Source organism: Polypterus senegalus, chromosome 15 (genome assembly GCF_016835505.1).
Source record: "Polypterus senegalus isolate Bchr_013 chromosome 15, ASM1683550v1, whole genome shotgun sequence".
NCBI classification, from domain to species: domain Eukaryota; kingdom Metazoa; phylum Chordata; class Cladistia; order Polypteriformes; family Polypteridae; genus Polypterus; species Polypterus senegalus.
In genome coordinates this window covers 67,362,486-67,386,269 of record NC_053168.1, presented here as the reverse complement: position 1 = coordinate 67,386,269, position 23,784 = coordinate 67,362,486, and the positions used below count along the sequence as shown (strand labels likewise).

The 23,784-nt window shown below is 39.1% G+C and overlaps 1 protein-coding gene across 1 annotated transcript in view; it reads left to right on the top strand.

Moving 5' to 3' along the window:
- The window catches only part of fam171a1 (family with sequence similarity 171 member A1), a 189,373-nt gene extending 169,189 nt beyond the window's left edge, over positions 1-20,184 (top strand). The window contains exons 6-8 of the mRNA XM_039737537.1: positions 13,369-13,485; positions 14,124-14,238; positions 17,548-20,184. Of these exons, the coding sequence (XP_039593471.1) occupies positions 13,369-13,485; positions 14,124-14,238; positions 17,548-19,111 (1,796 nt within the window). The 3' untranslated portion in view covers positions 19,112-20,184. The remainder of the gene's footprint in view (positions 1-13,368; positions 13,486-14,123; positions 14,239-17,547) is intronic.
- Positions 20,185-23,784: the final 3,600 nt, after the last annotated feature.

Genomic DNA, 23,784 nt, shown 5'->3' with positions numbered 1-23,784 from the left:
TTGTATTCAAGGCAGTACCCCTGTGACCTGGGGTTAGAATAAGGACACTTTCCTCCTCTTCTGCATTTTTAAAGGTGACTAAAGGAGACTGGCATCGGAAAGGATGACCTGCCCCATCTAGGTGAACCCAGAAAAGGTCGGTTAACCTCTTAGAAAGTGAGGGAGAGAAGTCTGTACATGACTGATGTGTGTATTGTGTCTCGACTGAGTCAGGACGCTACCACTTATAATACGATGAGCTGGATGACCACGTAAATAATTGCAGTGGTTTGTTTTTATGGATTGTATTTTGTACAAATTGCTGAAATGCTACAGTTTCAGGAATCTTCTTCATAAGGTGCATATGTTGTGTTTATGCACCAGCATCCATGAGGCCTCTTGCTGTACCTCTGTGCCAGTCTGTGAACTTGGTTTCCACATATACATTATTTAAGTTGCATTGCCATGTAGGCATCAAGTGTTAACTTGGTGGTCAGAATGAGTCCATGTGCTTTTCAGAATTCTGCCAAAACTCTTTTCCAATATTTGAATTGTATTCTGGACATTTATCAAGGCTGCCTCCACTTTGTAGGTAAGGAGAGCATCTCATGTCATCTTAGCCCTGCCACTAGTGTACCTCTTTGTGTGCCCCCTGCCTGTTGTTTTGCTGATACTTTTTAGCTATTGGACCTTCTGTTTGGGTCTTCTCAGTTGTACTTTCATGTTTAATACGTGCCTAGAAAATCAGGAGCAGTCCTTTGTATATCTTGTATTAATATAGAATTGCTTGGGCTAAAGTTGAAAGATGACCCACATTGCACAGGAGATTGTAAGTTGAGTTACAGTCCTCTTGTTGTGCCCTATTTTTTGTAATGAACTCTGAATAATGGCGTTTTTCACTAAGCACAGATATGACTTGCTGGTTCTAATATGATTGATCCTTCAAATCCTATCCTTTATTGTGGTGTTTCACATTGATGGCCTGTACCTACTGACACTTAGAATATGATGTGTCAATCATACATTTATTTGCCTTCTCAGCGAAGCTTGCCATTCATTGGAAATGGCCGTTCTGAAACAAAGAAGAAACATGAAAAAAACAAAATTATGGTAGTTTTAGCTTGGCCTTAATGCAGAATTATCCACCATATCCAGGTATAGGAATTTAGTTATGGTGCTTTTGATGTTGGCCAGTTTAACACATTCAGTCAGTAATGTTTAAAGTATAAGTGATTGATTTCTACAATCAAATAACATTTGACCTGCCTTTTGCGCATAAGCTTGAGGTGAGGCTGGGCCAACCCTGGTATGCTTTTAGAAAACGTTGTTTTGCTGCTGTCTAAAGCAAATTCCAGCACTTGGTGAAGCAATATCAAAACATAACATGAAAACAGAGAATAAAGTGCCAGCGAGAATATTCATCCGTTTTCTGAATTTGCATCTTCCATTAAAGAATCACAGGGAGCTAAACTCCATGTAAGGGGTTATTAGATGTGAGACAATAACTAATCAACAGAAACATCTCATCCAAGAGGACTGGGAAATGAAGGGCTCATAAGGAAAAGTCAAAAGAATGGTGAAAAAACAAACGGTGCGGGCCAAACCAGGAAATCAGAAGAACAAAATCATTGTAGAATAAAACAAGAGGCCAAAAAAAATAATGATCCAAAAAACGTACACACACACTCACTCCAAAGTCCTCACTGTCTAAATATTTTCTCTAAATGACTAGTTATCGCCCGAAGTTTGCATTGAGTTGAACACCAGCAATACCACACCACCATCTTAAATAATGTGACGTCACACACAACACCACAGTGAAAAGGTTTGATTATCAACAAGCTCCATAGCAACCGGCTTCATAAAACGAATGTCAAACTGGTACTGCAATGACGTCACTGAAAAAGCAGTAAAACAATAATAACAATCACCATAAATCATTTGTAATGGAACAAAACTAGGATTCACTTGACACACAAATAAATGCACAATCACACTCATAGTGGTCCAGGTAAGACCTCAATTAATATTTGCATCTTTGGGATGTTGAAGGGAAACCAGAGTGCTTGGAGAAAACCTAACCAGAATGGCAAGAATGTGCACGTCTCTGGAGCTGTGTGTGACACTGCAGCGCTAACCATGCCAATCAGATTGTTAGGTTTATATAATATATAAAACATATATGGAGTCAGTGTACGGCTGTGTCAGCAAAGATTAAAAGTTAATTCTGTGCAGAAAAGGAAAGAAGGTTAAAGATGCAACATTTTGGCTGTATAGCCTTAATCATGTGGACAACTGAAAACACAAAAGCAGCAACACATATTGGAGGCAAAGGAGTGAACAAACCCAGGGCAGATGAAAGGAGAAAAGGTGAGATTACGAGAGAAAAGCTGCCATTAGAGAAGATGAAGGGAGAGATTAAAGAGTTAGTCAGACCCCAAGTAATATGTGATCCAAGGCTGAGAATGAGCTTAGCTTCCTGTTTTTCTTTGAAAAGTATCTTTGAAGCCTAATGTATATTTATTAGAAAATATACATATTCATATTCATATATATGGTAATGCACACTATATATTACATGCATGCTACTCTCAACAACTTGTACTTTTTCCAGTTAATGCCTGAATTTTTTTTTTTAAGTGATTTCACCCTGATATACAGTTTATGTATGAATGAATAAATAATTGGCACAGTATCATTAATGACACAGCGTAGAGTTCTTATTCACACTACTTTAACCCCATCCAGGGTTGGTTCTTACCTTGTGCTTGACAACGCCAGGCCCCTCCAGCCCCAGCAACTCTTAGACAGTGTATACAGAGAATGGGGTGGTTAAAGAGATACAACATACTCAAACCTATTTAACCTAATTCTGGGTCACAGTAAAGGCTAGAGTTTATACTAACAGCATCGGGTTATAAGCAAAAACCCAGGGTCCACTCATGCACACACCAGACTCACAAGGGGCCAGTGAAGATTTGCCAGTTTATGTAACACTCACATCCGTAGGAATGTTAGAGGAACACTCATGCAAACTCAGTTCATAGTTACATTGGCTGTTCCTCATAAGTGTGGCTCACTTTTAGACTGCAGTTTAATTTGCATCGTTGCTGGGATTTCTAGGCAGCCAAAGGCCATCTTCTGCTCAGCCTTACAAGCTCAGCACAACAAAAGTCTGCCCATAGTAATAGTGAGGCCAAATTCATTATCTGCACTTGCTGCATCAGTACTGAAGTACTAAAGATCAGTTGTGCTGTCAGACTCCCAATGTGGCATGTGATTCGCTAAAAGTCAATTTAATTGGATGACAGACTAATCTCAATAATGAAGGACTATTGATAGAATTTTGGCTCAGGTTATGAAGTGCATTGTGTCTGGCTCCACAGTACGTCTCAGAAGTGCACCGGCACTACTGAATAATTGATATCCTACAATATTTTTATATACAGAGGAATTTAAATATAAATCTACAGTTTCTTTTCTCTCATTTTCTTTGCTTAGATAGGAGCTGTAATTTTTAACAATAATTAAGAATGACATGAGTTTGTGTGATATTTTTGCCCTTGTAAAGAAACTTTCTTTTAAAAGTATTTTGCAACAACAAAGCAATTGATGAGAATGATAAAAATTTTATAAGTGCAGACTCTGTAGACTTAAGGTTGGAGCACTATAAAGACGAATGATGTCTAAGTGCAACTCTTCAGGTACCAAATGTCTTTTATACACAGGATTAACTAACAGTGACTGATAATATGGAACTGAATTTGTTATCTACATCTCTCTGTTATAAAAAAAAAAAAATCTTGGGAGGGAGACTAGGAAGACGAGACATGATCTTCTTGGAAGATAATTTGACGTCCCACAAGAGACACTTTAAGATCACGTGAGACAACATTTAAAACAAGTTTATGGACATCAAACCAAGCCATTGTTGGAATGCTTTTGGTAGACAGACATCATGTTCTCCCAGCTCTTAAAACAACGACCAGCAGAACACGCAGCAGCAAGCCAGCAGATGATCCAACCACTTCTCCTTAGCGTGTGTTCAGTGCCACCCCCAAAATGGCAAAAGGACAGCTGCTGTACAGACTGAAATGATCGACGCGCAGCGTGACAAGCAGAAAACGCAGCTCACCAGCAGCAACAAGCCAATAGATGATCCAACTGCAACTCCTTAGTGTGCGTTCAGACCCCCCAAAACAACGCGAGCGGCAGAGACACGAAGTTGCAAAACGACAGCTTCTGTACAGGCTTTTAAATGATTGACGTGCAATGAGACAAACAGGACACGCAGCTCACCAGCAGCAGAAAGTCAGCAGCTAATCTGACGGCATCTCCTTAGCGTGCATTCAGCTGCCCCCCTTCACAACACGAGCAACGTTATACGTCCTGTGAGAAAGATTTAACCACCGGAAATAAAGGACAAGTATTGTTTTTACAAAAGTTTTGAAGTAAAAGTGAAAAAAATCCATATGCAACAATTCCAATTAAAATAACAATCTCTTTAAATTGTATATCCGGTAAACCAAACCGGGGGTGGGTGAGCAAAACGAGCAGGAGGCGGTGCCCCCTAGTTTCTAAAAAAAAAAAAAATAATTCTGTAATATTATGTAACGTTAACGCAGAGATGTTTTGAGGATGAGAAGCCTGACCTTCATGTCTACTGTGTCTCATGTCAAAATTTGCTGCCAAATCCTTCTTCAGTATCTTTGAATTAAAAGTAATCTTCATGTGCTCACTCTCTCAGTTATCATGGTTTTGTGTGGCAGTCGTGACATTACACATTGTTTTGAGGCTGATGGTTAGGGCATTTCTCTCCTCTCTATAATTTTCTAGAAATAGGTGCAGTTCTGTGTGATAATACAGGACAAAGAGTTGACTTCCTATTTTCTAAGACTTATTTAAATGTGTACTGTTGGAGGGATGTCTAAAGGGTCTCAAACCAAGGCTGGTTCACTATATTGGGTGCCTCACCAATCGTGATATTGTTACAAAATATTGTGTGTGCGTGCTGTCTTGGATTATCTACTGGCAAAAGGCACGTTTTATGCATCAATTGTGGCATTTTCTGTAATTCAGGGTTAAGGTATAGGAGATTTGCCACTCGTTTGCTGGCAACTTGGGTGTGGTATTTTGCATCTAAAAGTTGGGATTTTTGTGTAGAGTTTGCATATCCTCATCTTGTTGATTTCATGGAAATGGCTTTTTTCAGACAATTAAAATATATTTTCATACACTCTTGGCTACCTATGGCATTGATCAGGGTACACTAGATTTCTGAAAAAGATTAATGGATGGCACCCCTACCATATTGTCATGCCACTTTTTTGTTGCATAATCATAGAATCATGGGTCACAGGAGACACTGTTACCTTCTCAGAGGAGCTTGGTGCCCATCTTGGCTTACATGAGGATGAGGGTAACACTCTATGGGCACAAAAGTCCTTTCTTGTTCTTGCTGATCACCTGGCTTCAGATTTATCAAGTTGACAGAGTGTTAAACCTCCATCAATGGCTTTTCATTTTTGCCTGAACTGGTCAGCTAGGCGTTGTCCACAGCACAGATCTGCCACCCCCTTTGATGAGACTTTTAAGCTGTGTGTTAATGCAGCAGATTATTAAACATAAATGCTTCATCGAATCCTTTCTTTCTTTACAGGCACCAGTGAAGGAATCATTTAGTGGTGGGGCATTGTGGGTTTTATTTTTTCTTTCCTTTTCAGAATTGCTTTGTAATGCAGCTGAGATGGTGCCTGCTTTGTAAGGTGCTATGTTATATAAAGACTTATCGATTGTTACTGTGTTAGGAGTGCATATTTCTGTCTTTAGCTGCTTCATTTCTTATGTATTATTTGTTCTTTCTAAAAATGTAAGGAGTAAATCGCTTTTTTTTTTTTATAAGTAAACTGGTAATTGCACAAGTCTTGTTTGATAAACAGATTAATAATTACAACTTTGAAACCTTTATGCTGTGAAAGTATTCTCCATTTTCCTGTATCTGCATTGTTTCTTTTGTAATGTGGTGTAGCTGAAACAAAATCTAATAGAAGTCATTTCTTTTATTAAAGGGCACTTCACGTTTTTTTTACTTCACAACTTCGTTATGTCTTAAACAAGGCAAAAGAAATTAAAAGTGCTATGTTACTAAATAACATGAAAGGTTATTTTTATGTTCTGCTTTTACTGTTCATACAAAACTTATAACAAATAGAGTGAGTGATAAAATACAAATAGGAAAACAAAGGAATAAATGTTATTTAAAGTCCAAAATCAGATTTTCACCTTTTGCTTAAACATTAGGAACATTTTGATGAGGACAGGCCACTCAGTCCTAACAAGCTTCACAATCTTGTTCACCTAATTTTTCAAAAATAACGTTGATTTGAGTTTTGAAGGTTCTTGAATTCCTGCTGTCTACAACTGTATCTTGGTAATTTATTCCATATGTCCACAGTTCTCTGTGTGAAGGAAAACTGTCTAACGTTTGTATGAAATTTGCTCTTAACAAGTTTCCAACTGTGTCCTTGTGTTTTTATTAAAAAAAAATAATAATAGCTGTGATCCACTGTACTTATTCCATTTGTAATTTAATTTTTTTAGTTATGTCATCTCTAAGAAGCTCCATTTGCTTAAACTAAAAAAAGGTATACATTTTTCAGTCTTTTCTCATGCTCATATGTCCTGAAATCAGCTTAGTTGCTGTTTTCTGGGCTTTCTTTAGTGCAAATATTTCTTTTTGTAATATGGAGATCAAAACTGTACACAATACTCTAGACGAGGCCTCACTAAAAAAAGAAAGAGGGAGAGAAAGAAAAGGAAACCTCCCTAGACGTGAGCTCCAAACATCAAGCTATTTAACCTAACATCCTCCTAGCCTTCTTAATAGATGTAGACAGTGAGGGGTCCACTACAACACCCACCTAGGCCCTATCACAATCACCCAGGTCAGCAAGGCATAGATGGACATTTGAACTCCCAAATTATACTTTGACATTTCCACCTGATTAATCAAAGGCAGAATTATGATTTATATGCATTCTTGTCCCCACTGAAATTAATTCCTGGCTACACCTTTACCTGCAGAAAGATCTTAAAAACTGTTTGCCATCTCCAACTCTTGGGCTGATGCTGTTGTAGAATGTGGACCCTTCATCTTACACTTATTTCTGACCATCATCCGCTTGTTTCTATCTTTTTTGATATGGAGTCTACTGCGCTGCCACTTTAGGGGTTCACACTATCTCACTAAAGCACATGTGCTTAAACTGTGGGTCACAGGTTGCTGCTGTTGGGTTGCATGGGTTTCCCATTCACTGTTGTATTTAATGGGAATGGGTCAGTCTCACTATGGGTTGCTGTGGGTTGTTTAAGTGATTTGCATTGCTCTGCTATAATGTCAGCGGTGATTCTCCAAGGGGGGATGCCCACTGATCTGACGGTCATCATGAACTGTGTCTTGGTGAGGAAAAAAAAATGTAAGAAGTTCTGCCCTAAAGAGCACCTAATGCACGATCTGCCAGTTTTATACTAAAACATAGGCTAGCTACCTCCTCAAATTCAGCAGCCCTGACCCAAGGTGTTGAATTAGTTGGCATCTCCTGTATATATAGGCCTCTTGGAGGCAGACGTAACCCAAACAAGCTTCCAAGAAGTCCAATGTTAAACGGAAATGGCATTGTATTGGCCTTATTTTTAGATCCCGGATTAATGTCAGAGCCCAGGCACACACAACCCTGCTTATGGAAGCTTTACGAATGTTTACATTTCCCACATGAGCATTTAGCTCTTTGGAAAGCACTTATTTTATGGAGGTTCCATTATTTTATAATGGTGTATGGGAATAATCATCCTTTGGATAAATATTTAAAGAATAAAAGGCATTCTGATCGTGGAGTTTTCCCAACTAGAGTCAAGGTTATCCCCTTTTTTAACTTGTAAGAACTACATCTGAAAACTTTACAACTCTGCTAGTTGCTGCTCAAGCATGTCGAGCTCATGGCAAACTGGGAAAAAAATAAAGAAGCCAAATTGACAATGAAGTCTTGCGTAATTCATTTCGGGCTGTGTTACCATGCAGGAGACGAGACCATTATGAAAATACTGGTACCCTCTGGACCCTATTTGATTTTAATATCACTTCAGTTTGTTCAGTCATAGATGAATCTACGATTTGTCCTTTTTTTTTTTTTTATGTTACCTTTTATTTTTCAGTTTTTGCTAAATTTATTTCAGAAACTTTTAAGCCCCTTTTCCTGACCCATAAGACCTCAAAACTACAATTGGCACTAACAGCAGCTTTCTCTGTGCCTTCTGTGTAGGTAAATACACAGATAATCTGGTTACTTACATTCAACATGATCAACATAAAAGTATTGCATCCTTTGGCATTCTTGCATATAACAGAAACATTTCTGGTGCTTGTGTAGTTGGTGTGTCTGGTGGTATTCGAAAAGCAGCACTGGGTATTTTTAGTTAAACTAAACCTAATATTACCTTTTTTTTCTAAACTCTTTTTCATGTCTTGTATGTACCTCATAGCTGGAAAGGCTTGCAACATAAAACTTTAACCAAGGCTTCCTTTGATCTTAATAACATTAACAAACCATCAGTAAAGCGGCCATTCATCTTTGCAATGTGGCATTTTAAGAGGCTTGGTGTGCTGGTAAAATGGCTTTTGAGCATAAAGGATTCGCAGATCTTATACTGAAATATGCAATATCAAGAGACGTATGTCTCACTTAAGACACCTCTGACCACTCCATAGAGAAGATATTTTGGTAGGCTACATTGCAGAGATGAATAGCCACTTTACTGATGCTTTGTCAGTGTTATTAAGAGCGAAAGTGGTCTTTGTTAAGGTCTTCTTACATAACAGTGTATGAGTAATAGATTTGTGCTTATAGTACCTAAACGTAAGTGTGTGATCAACAGATGGAGCCCCAAACATGAATGTACTGACACAGCACTGGGTTCAAAACACAACCTTCAATTAACAGATTACTTCAGCACACTAAACCTCCCACGTGATTTGTTGTCTGTCTTTTCTGCCGCCTCTGACTTGCCTGGAAAAGGCAATGAGGTTCCTTTAATTGCAGACCCAGGGGTACTTCCTGTGCCAGGGCATTGCCTGTAGGAAGCACTTCCAGGTCATAAGGAAGTCCCATAAAGTAGGAGTACAACTTCCTGCGGCATCCCTCCCACTGGACTTCAAACCCAACATACCCGGCAGATGTCCAAATGGGTAACGAAGCCCAGCGATGCTGCCACCTACCGGGTTGGGGGAGCATACAGCCTTGATATGGAGCCTCCCCTGATCTCGTCATTGGATTGGCCTCCCAGCTGGTGAAGGAGAGGGGCCAAATCCTGGCAGGGATGTCAGCCCATACGTGTTGTCCATCACAAGTGTTCCAGGTATTTTTAACTGCCATCTCTGTAGCTTATGAGTCTTGGAGCCCAGCAACATTAAATGTTTGCTTGGTTAACATGATAATGTTGGCAGTGTTTATATTGCGCAGCAATCTGCATTTGCACCTTTGTTTAAATGATTAACAAATCAAAGCCTTCTTTTTTCTTTTTTTTAAATTAACCCTTTTTCCCCCCCCCATATTTTTTTCTTTCACCTATTTCAACATCTTTGAGTTAGTTTGTACCATTCTGAAGTTATGTTTGATTTTTAAATTCCCATGCAGTACTGCTAGCTTTAAAAGATGGCTGAGCAGAGCAGAGTTTCTTTACGTTGTGGGTAATCTTGCCACTAAAACTTCAACAAAATTGTAGATTATATGTAAAGTCAGAGAGGTCCTTGTTTGTAGAGGTGTTGGTGACCTTCAAAGAGACGCCCTCTGTGTGTATCTACTAGCTGTAAAGCCGCAGCATTATCCTGTGCTATGTGTGGGGTCTAAAAATTGATATTAGGTGATTCTTGGTTTTTTATTTTTTTACCCATTTGAATATCCCTTTTGTTTTTTGGGTACTTCTAAGGTATTGTTTTTTTGACACTCTTGCTCCCTGATAACTTCAATCTACTAATGACGTTTAGTCTCACCTGACATTACAGTCGCAAGTTCATAGTTGTGCTTTGAAGTATTATTCTGCAGTGAAGAATCTTAAACACGATATTATAATCTTCAAAAAATCCCCAATCTCATAGGGGCTTTACCATCTTATGGCATTTCTGATTTTCACACAATGTTTTTTTTTAAAGAGTGAAGTATAATTTCAGGGCATTTTAAAAATTCAGCTCCCTTCAACAGCTGGTTGATTTTTCCTTTACATCAGTGCATACCACAGAATGCACAGCCTGCCTTGTGTTATTTGGTAAGACTGTGAGCAAAGTCAGCATCTAATAAAGCAAATGACGTCCTGCTTAAGGAATTCATTAGCACACATCCACTTCTGCTTTATTATGTTCGTGATCATTTCCAAGGCTGCATTAATTACCTTGCAGTTTCTCATAAAAGCTGGTAAAAGACTGTTCTTTGTCTCTTCATTTCTTCTGCATTAGCTGTACAATAAAGAATATCTGGCAGCCATTAGTTGAGATGTTCTAAATGGGTGCACAGTATTTTTTGCCCAGACAAGATGATACCAACAAACTCGACTTTTTACAATTGCATAAAATGAAAGCACGTGAAATGAATATGCAGAGTTGAAAATGGAGCGTGCCTTTTTTACAGAATACATCTGACATACAGTAGTAGTAAATGATTTTGTATGTAATGTAATTGAATCACAACAGAGTGATTGCTGTCTGTCGTCGTGTATCACGTTAGTCTCCTGGCAACTGACACAAACAGCGTAGCCTCACAGACTGCAGAAGTGCCCTGGCATTTTATAGGATATTCAAAATGGTAATTATTCACAGAATATGGTGAAGTGACTATTGTTTTAAGAAGATATGAGCAATTAAATCATGACAAACCTATTTTAAGAAATGCACTGGCTGATTCACAGACAACAGGAGGAACACCATTGTTCCTAACATTGACCTATGCCTTCTCTTTCAGTAGGGTATTGGAAATGGATTAACTCAGTGTGGCAGGGAAACATGTAATGTAAACCTTTAGGATGCCATTTGTTCAAGGAAGCGCCATCTCTGCAACAATGGTTGTTTTCCTGGTTAAATTCATGTGGTACTCATAGCAGTTGCAGTAGGTCTCCAAATACAAATTTACCACTTTTATTGTTGCTGTTGTGTCATCTATGTGCCATCCTGTATTGTATTGTATTGTTAGCTATGGGCAACATATGCAAAAATCAGACTTTAAGTTTGTGACTTCTACAGAGTACAGTGAAATTCTCACTTGTGTGTCTAACCAATAGGCAATATGTTACCACTCTGAGCACCATAATCAGCAAGTGGTAATGATATAACACCAGATAAAATATGCAAACTCGCCTAATCAGAGGGATGGCGCTGGAGCCTGTACTGGCAGTAGGCACATATTGCAGTATCTCACCAATATGCAAGGAGCCAGAAGAGAGATGGGATGGTTGGCCTTGGTAGTTTAAGACGGCCATCACACTGTCAGAACTGGTGTACAGCTGAGGTGCACAAATCTGATACACTCTTTAAGAATTTAATATCCGTCATGTAGATGGCTGATTAAAGCTGGATGTTCAATTGCATCTGATTGAAAAAGTGTAATGCCCTGACTGAGGCCTTGAGTCTACTGTGGGATAAACCTGAGTGAACAGACATCTTTCACCCAAGATGGCGCCTAAACTGATGCAATGCCCAGGTTGACACCTTTAATTGTAAACAAGACTTTAAAAAAAAAAAAAAAAAGGCGCAGTTTGTGGAACATGTGAAATAATGTGTGCATATCTTCATAACTAAATATTAGGCTTCTGAGATTACCAGCAGATGGATATCTGTGTTTTGTAAATTTTTCTTTCAGGCTCGACATTGCCCACAAGGTTACTAGATGATGAATTATCATTTTTGTGTTTAATTTAATGCCAATTGTGCCAACAAGGTGATGCAGTAGTTAGCTTTCTTGAAAATAGATAACTGTTCTAAATTACTGCTGTTGCACCTCCTTGTGGCTTCACTTGGCACTGCAATAAGGTTAACACAGCACCCAAGAAAATGGGACTCGATTCACAATTATGAGACGTAGGAAAACAACAGCTAAGTGTTTCAGGCTGCTCTCAAAAGGTCTACTTCAAAAAAACAGATCTTAGGAAATGAAGTGTCTGTTTTAAGTAACAATGGATAGTAAAGAGCAGTAGATATTAAGACCCTCTGGCTAAATCATTTAGTCTTAGCTGCAGCTGTGCTAAAATGAGATCTTTTATGTGTAATTGGCAAACAAACTGCTCACTGGACAGCAGCCCACATTTTACAACAACAGAAATCAACTCATTTAGTGAGCAAATAGGAGTGTACCTCAGATCTGGACTGGTCGGCACTTTCCCCGACTCCCACCCAGCGTTTCTGATCCAGAGATGATGACACAGCTTTTCATGATTGTGTCACCCGAGTCAGGGCCACAGACAACAGTGAATGCAGGTTTGCTGCCCCTCAGTGGCTGAACTGCAGAGGTGCACAGCTCAAGTCTAAATGATTCACAGAACTTCTACTGTACATTAATCAATCGGTTTATAGGGACCTTAATTTTAACTTGCATGTACTATTCAACATGCAACATGTGAAACTTCATTTAGTAATTTATATTCCAAAATGAATCTTTGCAATGCATGAAAATGACCGTTTTTTTTTTTTTTTTTGTTTACTCCAAGAGAAAAGTAGCTTGTAGCTATAAAATTTAGTATTTTCCTAGTTTTATTTTTAGGACTGACACTAACCTATTAGGATTTAACTATCTCAACAGACACGAACATTTACACAATGCATTCATCCATTATCAAACCAGCTTATTCTAGTTTGGAGTTACAGGGGCTGAGGCTTATCCCACAGGGAGACCCGGGCAAGGCGCCAGTAAAAAGCATGTAGTAAGTATTAAAATGGAGCCAATTGGGAAGTGGGTGAAAGTGTGTGTGATCTTTTTTTATGGATTTCATTTTGCTTTGGCTGCAACATCTGGGTGTCCCCAGCTGGCTGTTCTTAACAAATGGCACTGAACCGAGATGTCAAGTAAGACCATGATTTAGATGGTATCATAGGGCACAAGTCACATGAAAGTAGGCATAGCGATCTTCTACATACTTATTCAGATTGCACAAATTGATTTTTGTTAGTTTCTAAGAAATTCTTCTGAAGGGCTTAAGTTTTTTGTTTTTTTTTTTGTAATTTACTAGGGAAAAAATGTAAAATGAGTGCCTTTAGATAAACCTGCAATCATGCATCATTCTGCTGTGAACTGTATGTGCTAATTGTCACTAACAATGAGGACATTACTGAAAATGGTATTTTTATCTTTGCAGGAGCCTGGCTGAAAAGCAGCTTGGGCTTCGTACAGAGGGAGGGAAACCAGCTTACCTTGACCTACATCGCTCCCCATCTTGGCTACTGGGTGGCAGCAATGTCGCCCCACAACACAGGTACGCTTTTACAATTGCTGTCTCCTGACCTTCTGTTTTGATTTTAATTCATTTTGTGATTGGGTTGCACATAAGCTTTTAAGTTAAGTGACAAGTGACTGAGCAGAAATGTAGTGGGTTTAATTAATCGTATTTGTAATACTGGCAGTCAGTAAAGAAAGTGTTCCCTCCTCGGCTGGCAGATGTAAACCCCAGTGGTGTTTTACATGACAGACAACTGCTTTTTAACACCAATGTTAATTATCCAAAAGTGACGTTGGTACTTTGTTCTTCAGTACACTTTTGGCTGTCTATTTATTGCCTTGTATCACCTTAAAATTGATATAGTTTGATATTCACACAGTGTTTATGAATTTTAAATAAATATTGAAAATCCTTGTTTTAAATTGTGGCATTGATTGGGAATACTGTACATCCAGCAATTTGCTTCTGTTCTCATGTTCATTTTATCTATTTAGGCATTTGTTTGGCTATTGGTTTAATTTTACATTACGTTACAATGACAGGCTATCAAAGATTAATAGATTTTTCTGGCCCATTGTTCAAGTTGCTTAATGTACCAAACAAAAAGGAAGTCTTAACAAGTATTCTCTAAAATAAGCTTTGTTGTTGGTTTCTGTGTTGTGTTCATGTTATAGGCCCAATGGTGGCAAAGGACATTAGTACTTACCACACTGTGTTCCTGTTGGCTATTCTGGGAGGGATGGCGGTTATTCTGCTGGTTCTACTCTGCTTGCTCCTCTATTACTGCCGGTGAGTACAATAAATTACGATGATCCGAACAGAAGAGTGTCAGCCTTTACAGAAAAAATGAATTAAATGTAGAACAAGCAAAGTACCATTAGAAAGCAGCATTAAACAACAGAGACTGCGCAGAAGGCATTTAACAGCCTTAATTTTGGGCGTTTGCAGATTATTCAGGTATTATGGCTTAGAGAAGCTTTAGAATGACAAGTAGCGTTGTGAAGGTCTTGGTTATTTTGCATATCATGCAGCTTACTTTCAAAAGTCAGTGCTTTATAGGTACGTAGAAGACACCAAACATCAATAGGGTTATGTGATTATGCCATTTTGGTTAGTTTGAGTCCAGACTCCAGCAACTACTTTTAAATCCCATCATACTTGCGTAAAGGCTAAAAAGCACATAGTTTTGACTAAGTCTCATGCAAAGGTAATGAAGTTCTAATAAAATGGTAGATTCGGGGTGTTGGATCCATGCAGTAGCTCATAGATGATAGAACAAGGAGTGCTAATCATCAGTATTTGTAAGATTTTATGGATATAAAGACTTTTGTACAAAGACAAGCTATTCAACCCAACTTCTCTGGTCATTCCCTGTTCACATACCTTTACAAAATATTATTTGGTTGACATTTGAAGGTCTCCGAAAATATTACTATTTACTACAGTGTTTTGCAACAGTCGCACCTATCTGTGGCTCTCTGTTTGAAGGACAACTTTGTAAAGTTTGTGTGAAACTGACTGTTAACTAGCTTCTATCATATTCTTGGCAAAGACCTCATTTCAGAGTAACTGCTAATGTCTAGCCCACTAATTCTCTCATCTTTATTTTAAGTGTTAATATCTTGTCTCAAAGAAAACAAAATGAAGCATTTATTGATATAGCATCAGCTTTTTTATTTGAACAAATCAGCATTAGGAGGTTAAATGAAACAGTAAGCCCATTTTTTTTTTGTTCAATGTTATGAAATTTTTTTTAACTCTTTAAAAGGATCCCTGTCTCTTTTATTCTATAATTACAAATGAAGTCTTCCACCTAACTCTTTCTTGGATAGTACAGGATAATATTCTAGGATAATATCACTCAGTTGAATTATGTACATTTGGAAAAAGGCACACGTGTCCCAATTTCTCTTTGTCCCTTGGAACTGGAAGAGTTTCAGAGTAAATCGGTACACAAGGAGCATCAATTGGAGGAGTACATCCGCAAGACTTTTTGGTTCTTTGATACTGGCACATTAAATAACAGATTACATATAAAAGTATTCTTCCTTGTGGCTAACCCAGTTGAAAAGAGCTTAGATTAATTGATGAGCTCACTAATGAAGCCATTCTGAAAGTGCGTCTAGACCTGATTACATGCTTACACACAGGGAGTAGCGATGTTGATCTCAGCCACATATTTATGCTTTCTGTAGAAGTTTAAACACCCCATATCCTTCCAGAAAAAGCTTGTGCACTTCAGCTTTTACCTGAAATCTGTCTTACAGCCTCAAAATTGAAATGGTCTCTTATTGAGGAATTGTAACATAGGGGTGCTGTGATTCCATCCAAAGAATATAAATGCTGTCATTTCAGGAACTGCCACCTTTTCATAGTTCCTATCAATCTGTAAATCTGAGGGCTTACTTAGAGGTGGCAAAGGTGGTTTTAGGTATTTTCAAAAATATAATTAACTTTATTTCCCAATTAGCAAACACTTATCCATTCTATTTACATTTCTACTCTCCATGGATCCACTGTAGCTTCATGAGCATAACGTTACTCTACTAAATGTGGAGGGAGCCATGTTAGAAGTTCATCCATAGATCCTGTGGAAGTAGAATAACCTAAAGAAAAGAGTATGCTTGAGGTAGTTGGTCTCTGAGAAAACAAAATAAACAAGCAAAAAATAAGACAGTACACTTACCAGTCTTAATTTTTAACAAGATTAACGCACACATCACCACAAAAAAATGACCCGGCTACTCCCACATCACTTTCAGTCTTTCAGGCAGGACAGACTGACCAATTTCACCTTGCCAGATGTTCTAGTTCAAATGATCTCCCATAAACTAGTGACATTAGTGTAATAATTGACAATTTATATAACACTGTATATTAAATAGAATATCAGACAGTATATTCAAGAAACATTAAGCAGTTTTCTAGCTGCAGATGAGACTTGTGACCTGGGGATGGAAACTAACTCTAGTGTTGTGCTTGCTAATGTTTCAGCACCATTTGCCAAAAGGGAGGACGGAGCGACTGAGCTGAGCTGCCCATGCAGTGTAACAGTAAATTGGTCTGCGCTCTTCTTCCTAAAGTCTTTAGCCAATTTCGCAGTTTTGCTTAAATTAAGGTAGAGATTGTAATTGTGACACAGCTGTTTTGGACAGCATACCTCCTCCTCATAAGCCGTCTCGTCGTTATTTTACAAATTAAATTGTTTGTCTGGCCACACAGGTACAGGTGAAATTGTGTAGAGGAGTAATCCACACAAGCTGGTGACTCCAGGCTGTAGCATATGGAGAAAGAAGTGGAATCAAGAGATTGTCCTAGTAACGGAAACTACCTAAGGTCAAAATCAGGAGGGCCAGAATCGAGCAACAGGGCCCAGAACAAGAGACAAAAATCATAGTATTCAAAAAAAAAAAAAAGAGAGAGAAGCAAAACTAAGAATATACATGCAAGCCATGCCAGACGTTTACATGTAAACCATAATCATGGTCAAACAGACAGAAAAAAGTTTAAAACCAGAATTCAAACTTCTCAGGTTGCATCTACACATTTGGACAAACTTGGAAGTGTCTGATGCTGACCTTTATACCTACTGGCCCATGGTGCCACGCATCAGGCACTTCATGTTGACCATGCCTAGCAACTGCCTAAGAACAGAGAGCACAAAATGGTGGCACCCGCTATATAATAAAAACAAAATGTTTCTAGGGGTCAAAGAATGGCTATTTTAAAAATTATTAACAAAAGATAGATAGGGGTGTGCCAAGTAGGGCATCCAAAATCCACTTGCCATAAAGTGACCGTACGTTCCTAAACTAGGAACTTACTGATCAACTTTGATGGTAACTACTGGGCTGAAATGTTTAGCTGTAGTACATAAACAGGATGCGGGTGAAGTATTTTTTATTATCCAAGGTTGCCAGGGTAGTATGAAGTGTAAGGGATATGGCTTTGTGGATTGGTAGTGATGATAGGCAACTTGGAGATGGTCCAAACTGTTTGAAATATTATGTGTAATATTTTCCAACAACAGTCTCTCAAAGCATTTCTCGACTAAGTAGTTTATGTTGTATTCCACTAAATTTTCTGTGTTTGTTTTAGGAGGAAATGCATAAAACCTCGGCAACATCACAGGAAGTTGCAGCTGTCTTGTGCCTTGGAGTCTTCAAAGAAGGATCAGGCGACCTCTATGTCTCATTTGAATCTCATCAGCGAAGTACATATGGAGATGGTCTCTTCAAGTGGAGAAGCAGACCTTCACACACCAATGCTCAAGCCTTCCTACAATACATCCCGGGACTTCAGTTCTAGAGAGGAATTATTGTCACAACATGAAGAGCGAGATAAAAGCCGAGGTTCACTAAACAATCTTACCCGAGGTACCTTATTAAAGGAGTATCACAGAGCAATGGAGAGCTTTCCCTTAAAGACTGGCAGGTCTAATGAAGCCTCTGAAGGCTACGAATCTCCAGCTCAGGAAGAGTTTTACAGGAGCTACAACTCAGTATCTTCACAACTGCTGCTGGATAAAAAAGATAAAGAAGTTCAGGCGTCTTTTACTCAGTTGTCAGGAGTAAGTACAAGAAGCATAAGAGAGTCAGGATACCCAGTGCCAGGGACATCAGTGAAAGAACCAGCAGGGGATCGAAGGGCACCAGACTACTTGATGTCAAGGTCAGTTGATCATCTTGAAAGACCAACATCTTTTCCTCACCCTGGTCAGTTGATTTGTTGCAGCTCTGTTGATCAGGTGAATGAAAGCATTTACCGAAAAGTGTTGCCTACACTTGTTATTCCTGCTCACTATGTGAATCTGCCCGAGGAACACCCTTATGCAGGCCAGTCCTTGATTCTGCAGACTGAACAACAGAGTGATCTTGACCAACTTCAGGCAGAGCTTACTGCAGCTCATCCACCATTGCAGCAGCCTTCACAGACCATGAAACTTTCTGCTCAGGATATATCTCATCAGGACCTCCAGGATCCACAAGCCACCGACTGGAGCTTGGAACCAGCACCCATGCCAGAATCGATGTCAATTCCAGCATCACTTAACGAGGCAGCAGTTGTTCAGATGAATGGAGAGGTGCAGCTCCTAACTGAAAAAACTCTCATGGAGCTCAGAGGTGGAAAGCCCCTACCCCACCCTAGGGCATGGTTCGTCTCACTAGATGGACGGGCCAATGCTCATGTCAGGCACTCGTACATTGACCTTCAGCGAGCAGGGAAGAATGGCAGCAATGATGCAAGTTTAGATTCTGGTGTGGATATGAATGAACCAAGACAGGGCAAGAAAATCAAAGAACGAGACAGGAAAAGGAAGCTGCCAGTAGCCATGGCATATACTCATCTGGTGTATGTAGATGATGTAGAGCCAGGTAGTAGTGAAAATGGACCAAACATCCACAGTCCTGAGGAGAGCCCTGCAGGGCCGCAGCCACAGCTGGATCAGGTACCAGAAGAAGAGAAAAGAGAGAGTTTGCCAAGGCAAAAGCAGAATGCCACAAACAGAACTGTAGAAGATGAGCCCGAGTTAAGACTGCCTACTAGCCCTGAACACACTACTCCCTGCCCAAACGATGGCGGGGAAGACCAAGACGAAAACAAAAAGAGTCCCTGGCAGAAGCGTGAGGAAAGACCACTGCTGGCGTTTAACCTTAAGTGAGAGCGGACTGACAGTCTTGCGGTGGATGTACAAAACGTATTGCCAAAAAGATCATTTCGAGTGTCAGCGAATGAAGTACGCATGGGCGAGGCGAGACCTATACTTCATGTGTACCTGTTATGCCTTTAAGAAAAAACAGAAACGATGAATGCCATGCATTAGCCTTTTAATGCCGTTTGCTGGAAAAGCAAAGAACTTAAATAGCTTTATGTTCCTTTTAAAAGTTCGTTCAGTTAAGTGGAAGAGCAAATGCCACGGCACCGTTGTACCGGGGTCATGTTTTAGTAAGATACCTTGTTGGGTTTTTTTTTTTTATGGAATTTTATTAATGTAACTGAAAACATAATATAAGAAGATGGCTATGCATTGCTAATTTGTTGTTTTTTTTTTTGTTTAGCAAACCGATGCCTTTGTGTAATTTTGAAAAAGATCATTTTAGTTGTAAACATTTTAATACTTTTGAGAAGTGTTTTGTTTTATTTGCTTTATATCTGGGTGCTAAATTAAAACTCAGAATTACAACAGCCTTCTATTCAAATACCAAACTAGGTTGTCTGTTTGTTGGTCCTCTACTTCCATATTTTCAAGTGCCTTTTCAGAGTTTCTTGTACATAAGAAAACATCCTAAACAATTTCTTCTTGTTTAATAAATGCCCTGCTGACAACTTTGTTTGGATTGCATGCTGTAAATTGTCAATTGAGTGTGGAGTTTTTTTTCCATTTCCATCCAAATGTTTGTTATAGATAGCAAAGCCGTACTGGAGTTTGGCTCCAGATAGATTAGAGAATGGGTGAGAATTTGTAGTCGCTCGTAATAGAGGACGCATTTGTGTGTGAGACAGAGTAAGCGCGTGTGTGTGTGTGTGTGCGTGCGCCATATCACAAGAGGCTTCCATCTTTAAGTGCTGCTTCTTGACTTCTGGAATGGTTTTAAAGAAAGTGTCTTATGACTGAGAATGTTTCTTAGGTTCTGCCTTCTCAGTAACAGAGTGACACTCCTCTGTGGTCCACTTACACTGGTTTCTTGTGTATCTGTGGCTCATTATGCAGAATAAATAAAATTTGTCAAGTTATACAGCTGTGTTTCTTTATGTCTTAAATAGGTGAAATTCATTAGCAATCGGCTGAAGAGCTTTAGAAGGTCAGAGACTTGGGTGTGGGGATGGCAGGCCATTCAAAACCCGGCCGACTGAAGACCTGCACTGTTTTACAGTGGTTAATGCCACCATCATTAAGTCAACAAGAACAGAGATCTTCATTTTTTGTAAATGACAATAATCCATAGACAGAAATGTATTGTTTTCTAACAAAGTTATTTAATAGCAATTTAAAACAAAACATAGAAATACAAGATCACAGTAAGACAAAATACCTGACGTCTTCAGTACTCGCCAATCATGAAGTATAAATATACAGTATTTATAATCTTGTTAGTCACTCTACCTCCGTACTGCTCACACTTGGCTCAGCAAATATGTTACTTCTTCTCAGGGTCTGCAAAATAAACGTTTCTTCAGTGTATTTTTTAACTTGCTTGCCCGTTTCATGGTTTACTACCATTTGGTTTTCTGTGATGGTGTGTGGTGTTAGGCAAGTGAGTTATGCCAGGCACAACATGGACCGCCATAGCAGTCGAGTGCATGTCAAGCAGTGTTCAGACTTTGTGATGATAAAGAAAGGACTCTGCAAAAGGACAAGTAATTCTTGGGCATTTTTCGAAATAGAAATTCCATTTGGGTACGACAAGTAGCGGTTTAATGACTTTTTTGTCCTTAAATTTATTTGACAGTCCCTGCTTTAGTATTTAACCTTCGCCCATTTGACTGCTCATTAGAACTACCCTAATAGGATAAATCTGGCATTTTTCAAGTCAAATGTATTTCTTCAAAGTCATGGTATATATTACTTTGCCACATAAAATTTTCTTCTAAAGTAAAGTTGTTTTTTGTTTTTTTAATAAATTTTGAAACTTCCTTGTCTGTTTTTGCAGCATACCATGGGACTAATGGGTGCACAGTGCCATAGGTGAATGAAAAAGCCTTAAAACGTACTGAATATTTCCATTTTTCAAGACAAAAAATGTTATTGAGTATTGATCTGCATTGTGAGATATATTCGATAATGTATTACAAAACAATGTATCTGTCATTCTAAGAAAGAAAAAGGCTTTTATTAAAAATACAATGCAGTGTACTCCGTTCACTTCAGGTATGTTAACATTTGTACAATGAAACTCTTATGTGCTTTTTTCACTGCACTGCCACTTGGCGTGAACCTAAAATAACTCGGAATGTAACGGGCGAAAAAAATAATCGTATGATGTGAACACACATCTGTCTGTTAATACAAGCCATGGCAGAACATAACCACTGAAAAAGTAGAACTGCAGTAGCAACAGTAGGACAGCAAGCAGGAAAGAGCTTAGTGCTGGGGGGCTTGTCGGGTGGTCATAACTCCACTGACAATGCTGGCTGTGAGCAGACAAGTGATGGGAACTGCATTCTTACCTCAAGAACAAGAGGTCCAAGAATCTGTGATAAAATACTTGTAGTTTCCTTTCAATATTACAAGAATGGCTCATTAAACATGGAAGGCATATTTTCTTAAACTGGAACCTTTGCTGCTTCAAAGTGAATGTGTTTGCTGAGGCTTCTTCAATCCACCTATGGACCCGAGTTTCCTTTGGTCTCATTGTAAGCTGCAAGAACAGTCAATTTTTTTTTTTTTAACTTTTATGTAGCAAATGAATACATACATTGATTGTGATGTGATTTGACTTATCCTTTAAAAGTATTCTTCACCTCTCTGCTTAAGATCCTCAGATCAATCCTACTTATTAAATTGAAGTAGACATGACACATACATACGGAGGATTTTAAATGATGTTCAGTGCCTGTCCTAACTGTACTTGTCACAAACAAAAACTTGCATTGCACTCCTTTGAAATATTGATATCCTTAGTAACCCGTTTGGCTCTAGTTACCTTCACGTTTGTGGTCTGTCTTGCCCATAATGCATTGCCAGGCTAGTGTGGTTCACCTTCCTGAGTACTCTTCTGGTGATGGTTTCCTATCTCCAGCCAGTCCAGGTCTGCCTGTAATGAAGGCGCACAGGGCAGGTCTCTGAAAGCAAAACGGAATCGGCCACTAACTGAAACTGCTTAATGGCTAATGGCAAAATGAGCATTTGTAGCTGGTAGTCAAAAGTGTCTGCTATTTACTGTTAGTTTTTTGTGTGCAAAAATGTTAGAACATCGCGTGCTCTGCATTTATTACATGTCTCACAGTACTGAACAGATTAACACACACACACACATATATATACACAACCAATAAATTGATATCGAAAATCAAATAAAATGTAGCCTTGCAAATATACAGCACATTTCATATGCATGGTGTCAGGAAGAAGAGGAAATACCAGGTGGCACCCACAGAAGTAGCCTGCAAATCATTTTTTATGCCAGCCAAGTCGGTTGTAATAATTGCACTGTTCACTTTTCATACAATCTTCAATGTTGGGGGTCTCCTCTGGGGTATGGAAGGAAGGAAGGAAGGGTTTCTTGGCTTTGATGCATTTCTCACACGCTAAAAGTGAACGGTGACAAATGCACGGCGCTAGTAAACCCCCTCCAACGGTGGCACTTCATTTTCAAGTTCCTTAATACGCAGGACTAGAACTCCATCTTGACGTTGGTCATATCTTCTTTTTTAGTGGCTAACACATTAATAGAAGCATACACCGCTACGCCAACTGTTAAGTGTCATTTGGCTTAACTTTTGAGCTTGTGAGTTTTCTACGTGGCACAAACTAAACATTTCAATAAAGGTACGCCGTGAGAGAGTGCGGTATGTGACATTCACATTAGAGCTGACTAGCAAACGCTTTTCCATTCCCACTTCCTCTGATACTCTGTCGGCCCCAATCCAATGCCCAGTAATTTATAACGTGAGTACAAACAATTGCACAGTGAAGATTCTTAATGCAGGCATGTGAACAAACATTTGTATTTATTGCAAATTCTCTCATTTGGCTTCATATGCCGGGGTCCGCTTTGGTTTACTTGACATTGATGCAGTCACGTGTGCAGTAAGACATTCCCGATGAATGCCCAAGTTGTACCACAGTGGCCCTCATACAGTGACAGACACTTCAGAGCTGCTGTGGATTCAAAGAGACAAAAACAAAACGTGTCGGGTGGAACGCTTTGCATTTAGCAGCATTATTCTTATGAGGATATCAAAGTTCAGCACAACTCGCTAGTTTTCTTTTTTTTGCTGAATGGTAGCAGGGAGCACAGTTTGGTTTGGCCGGGGACCGATAAGCACAGCTTCAGATTGTTGAGCTCCGCTCCTTCTGAATGTAAAACCCGTGAAGACCTGCTGCAAAAGTCACACTTACTTGTCTGTTTTACTGTGCGATGCTGGCCAGGTTGACCGGCCATTTGACATCTGACTGCTCCATATGCTTTGCTGGCACTCGGAAGTAACATCATAATAACGGTGTTACGTTTAGATTTTTTTCTTATGTAAACCAGACCTTTTATAATGTAATGGTTTTTTGTTCATACTCGACGTAACTTGGAATTTTAATGTACATTATAGGCAATTTGTCAGCCTGCATTTCTCAGGACTGACCACTAATTCTTGTCTGCATGACTGTGAAAAGGTTCC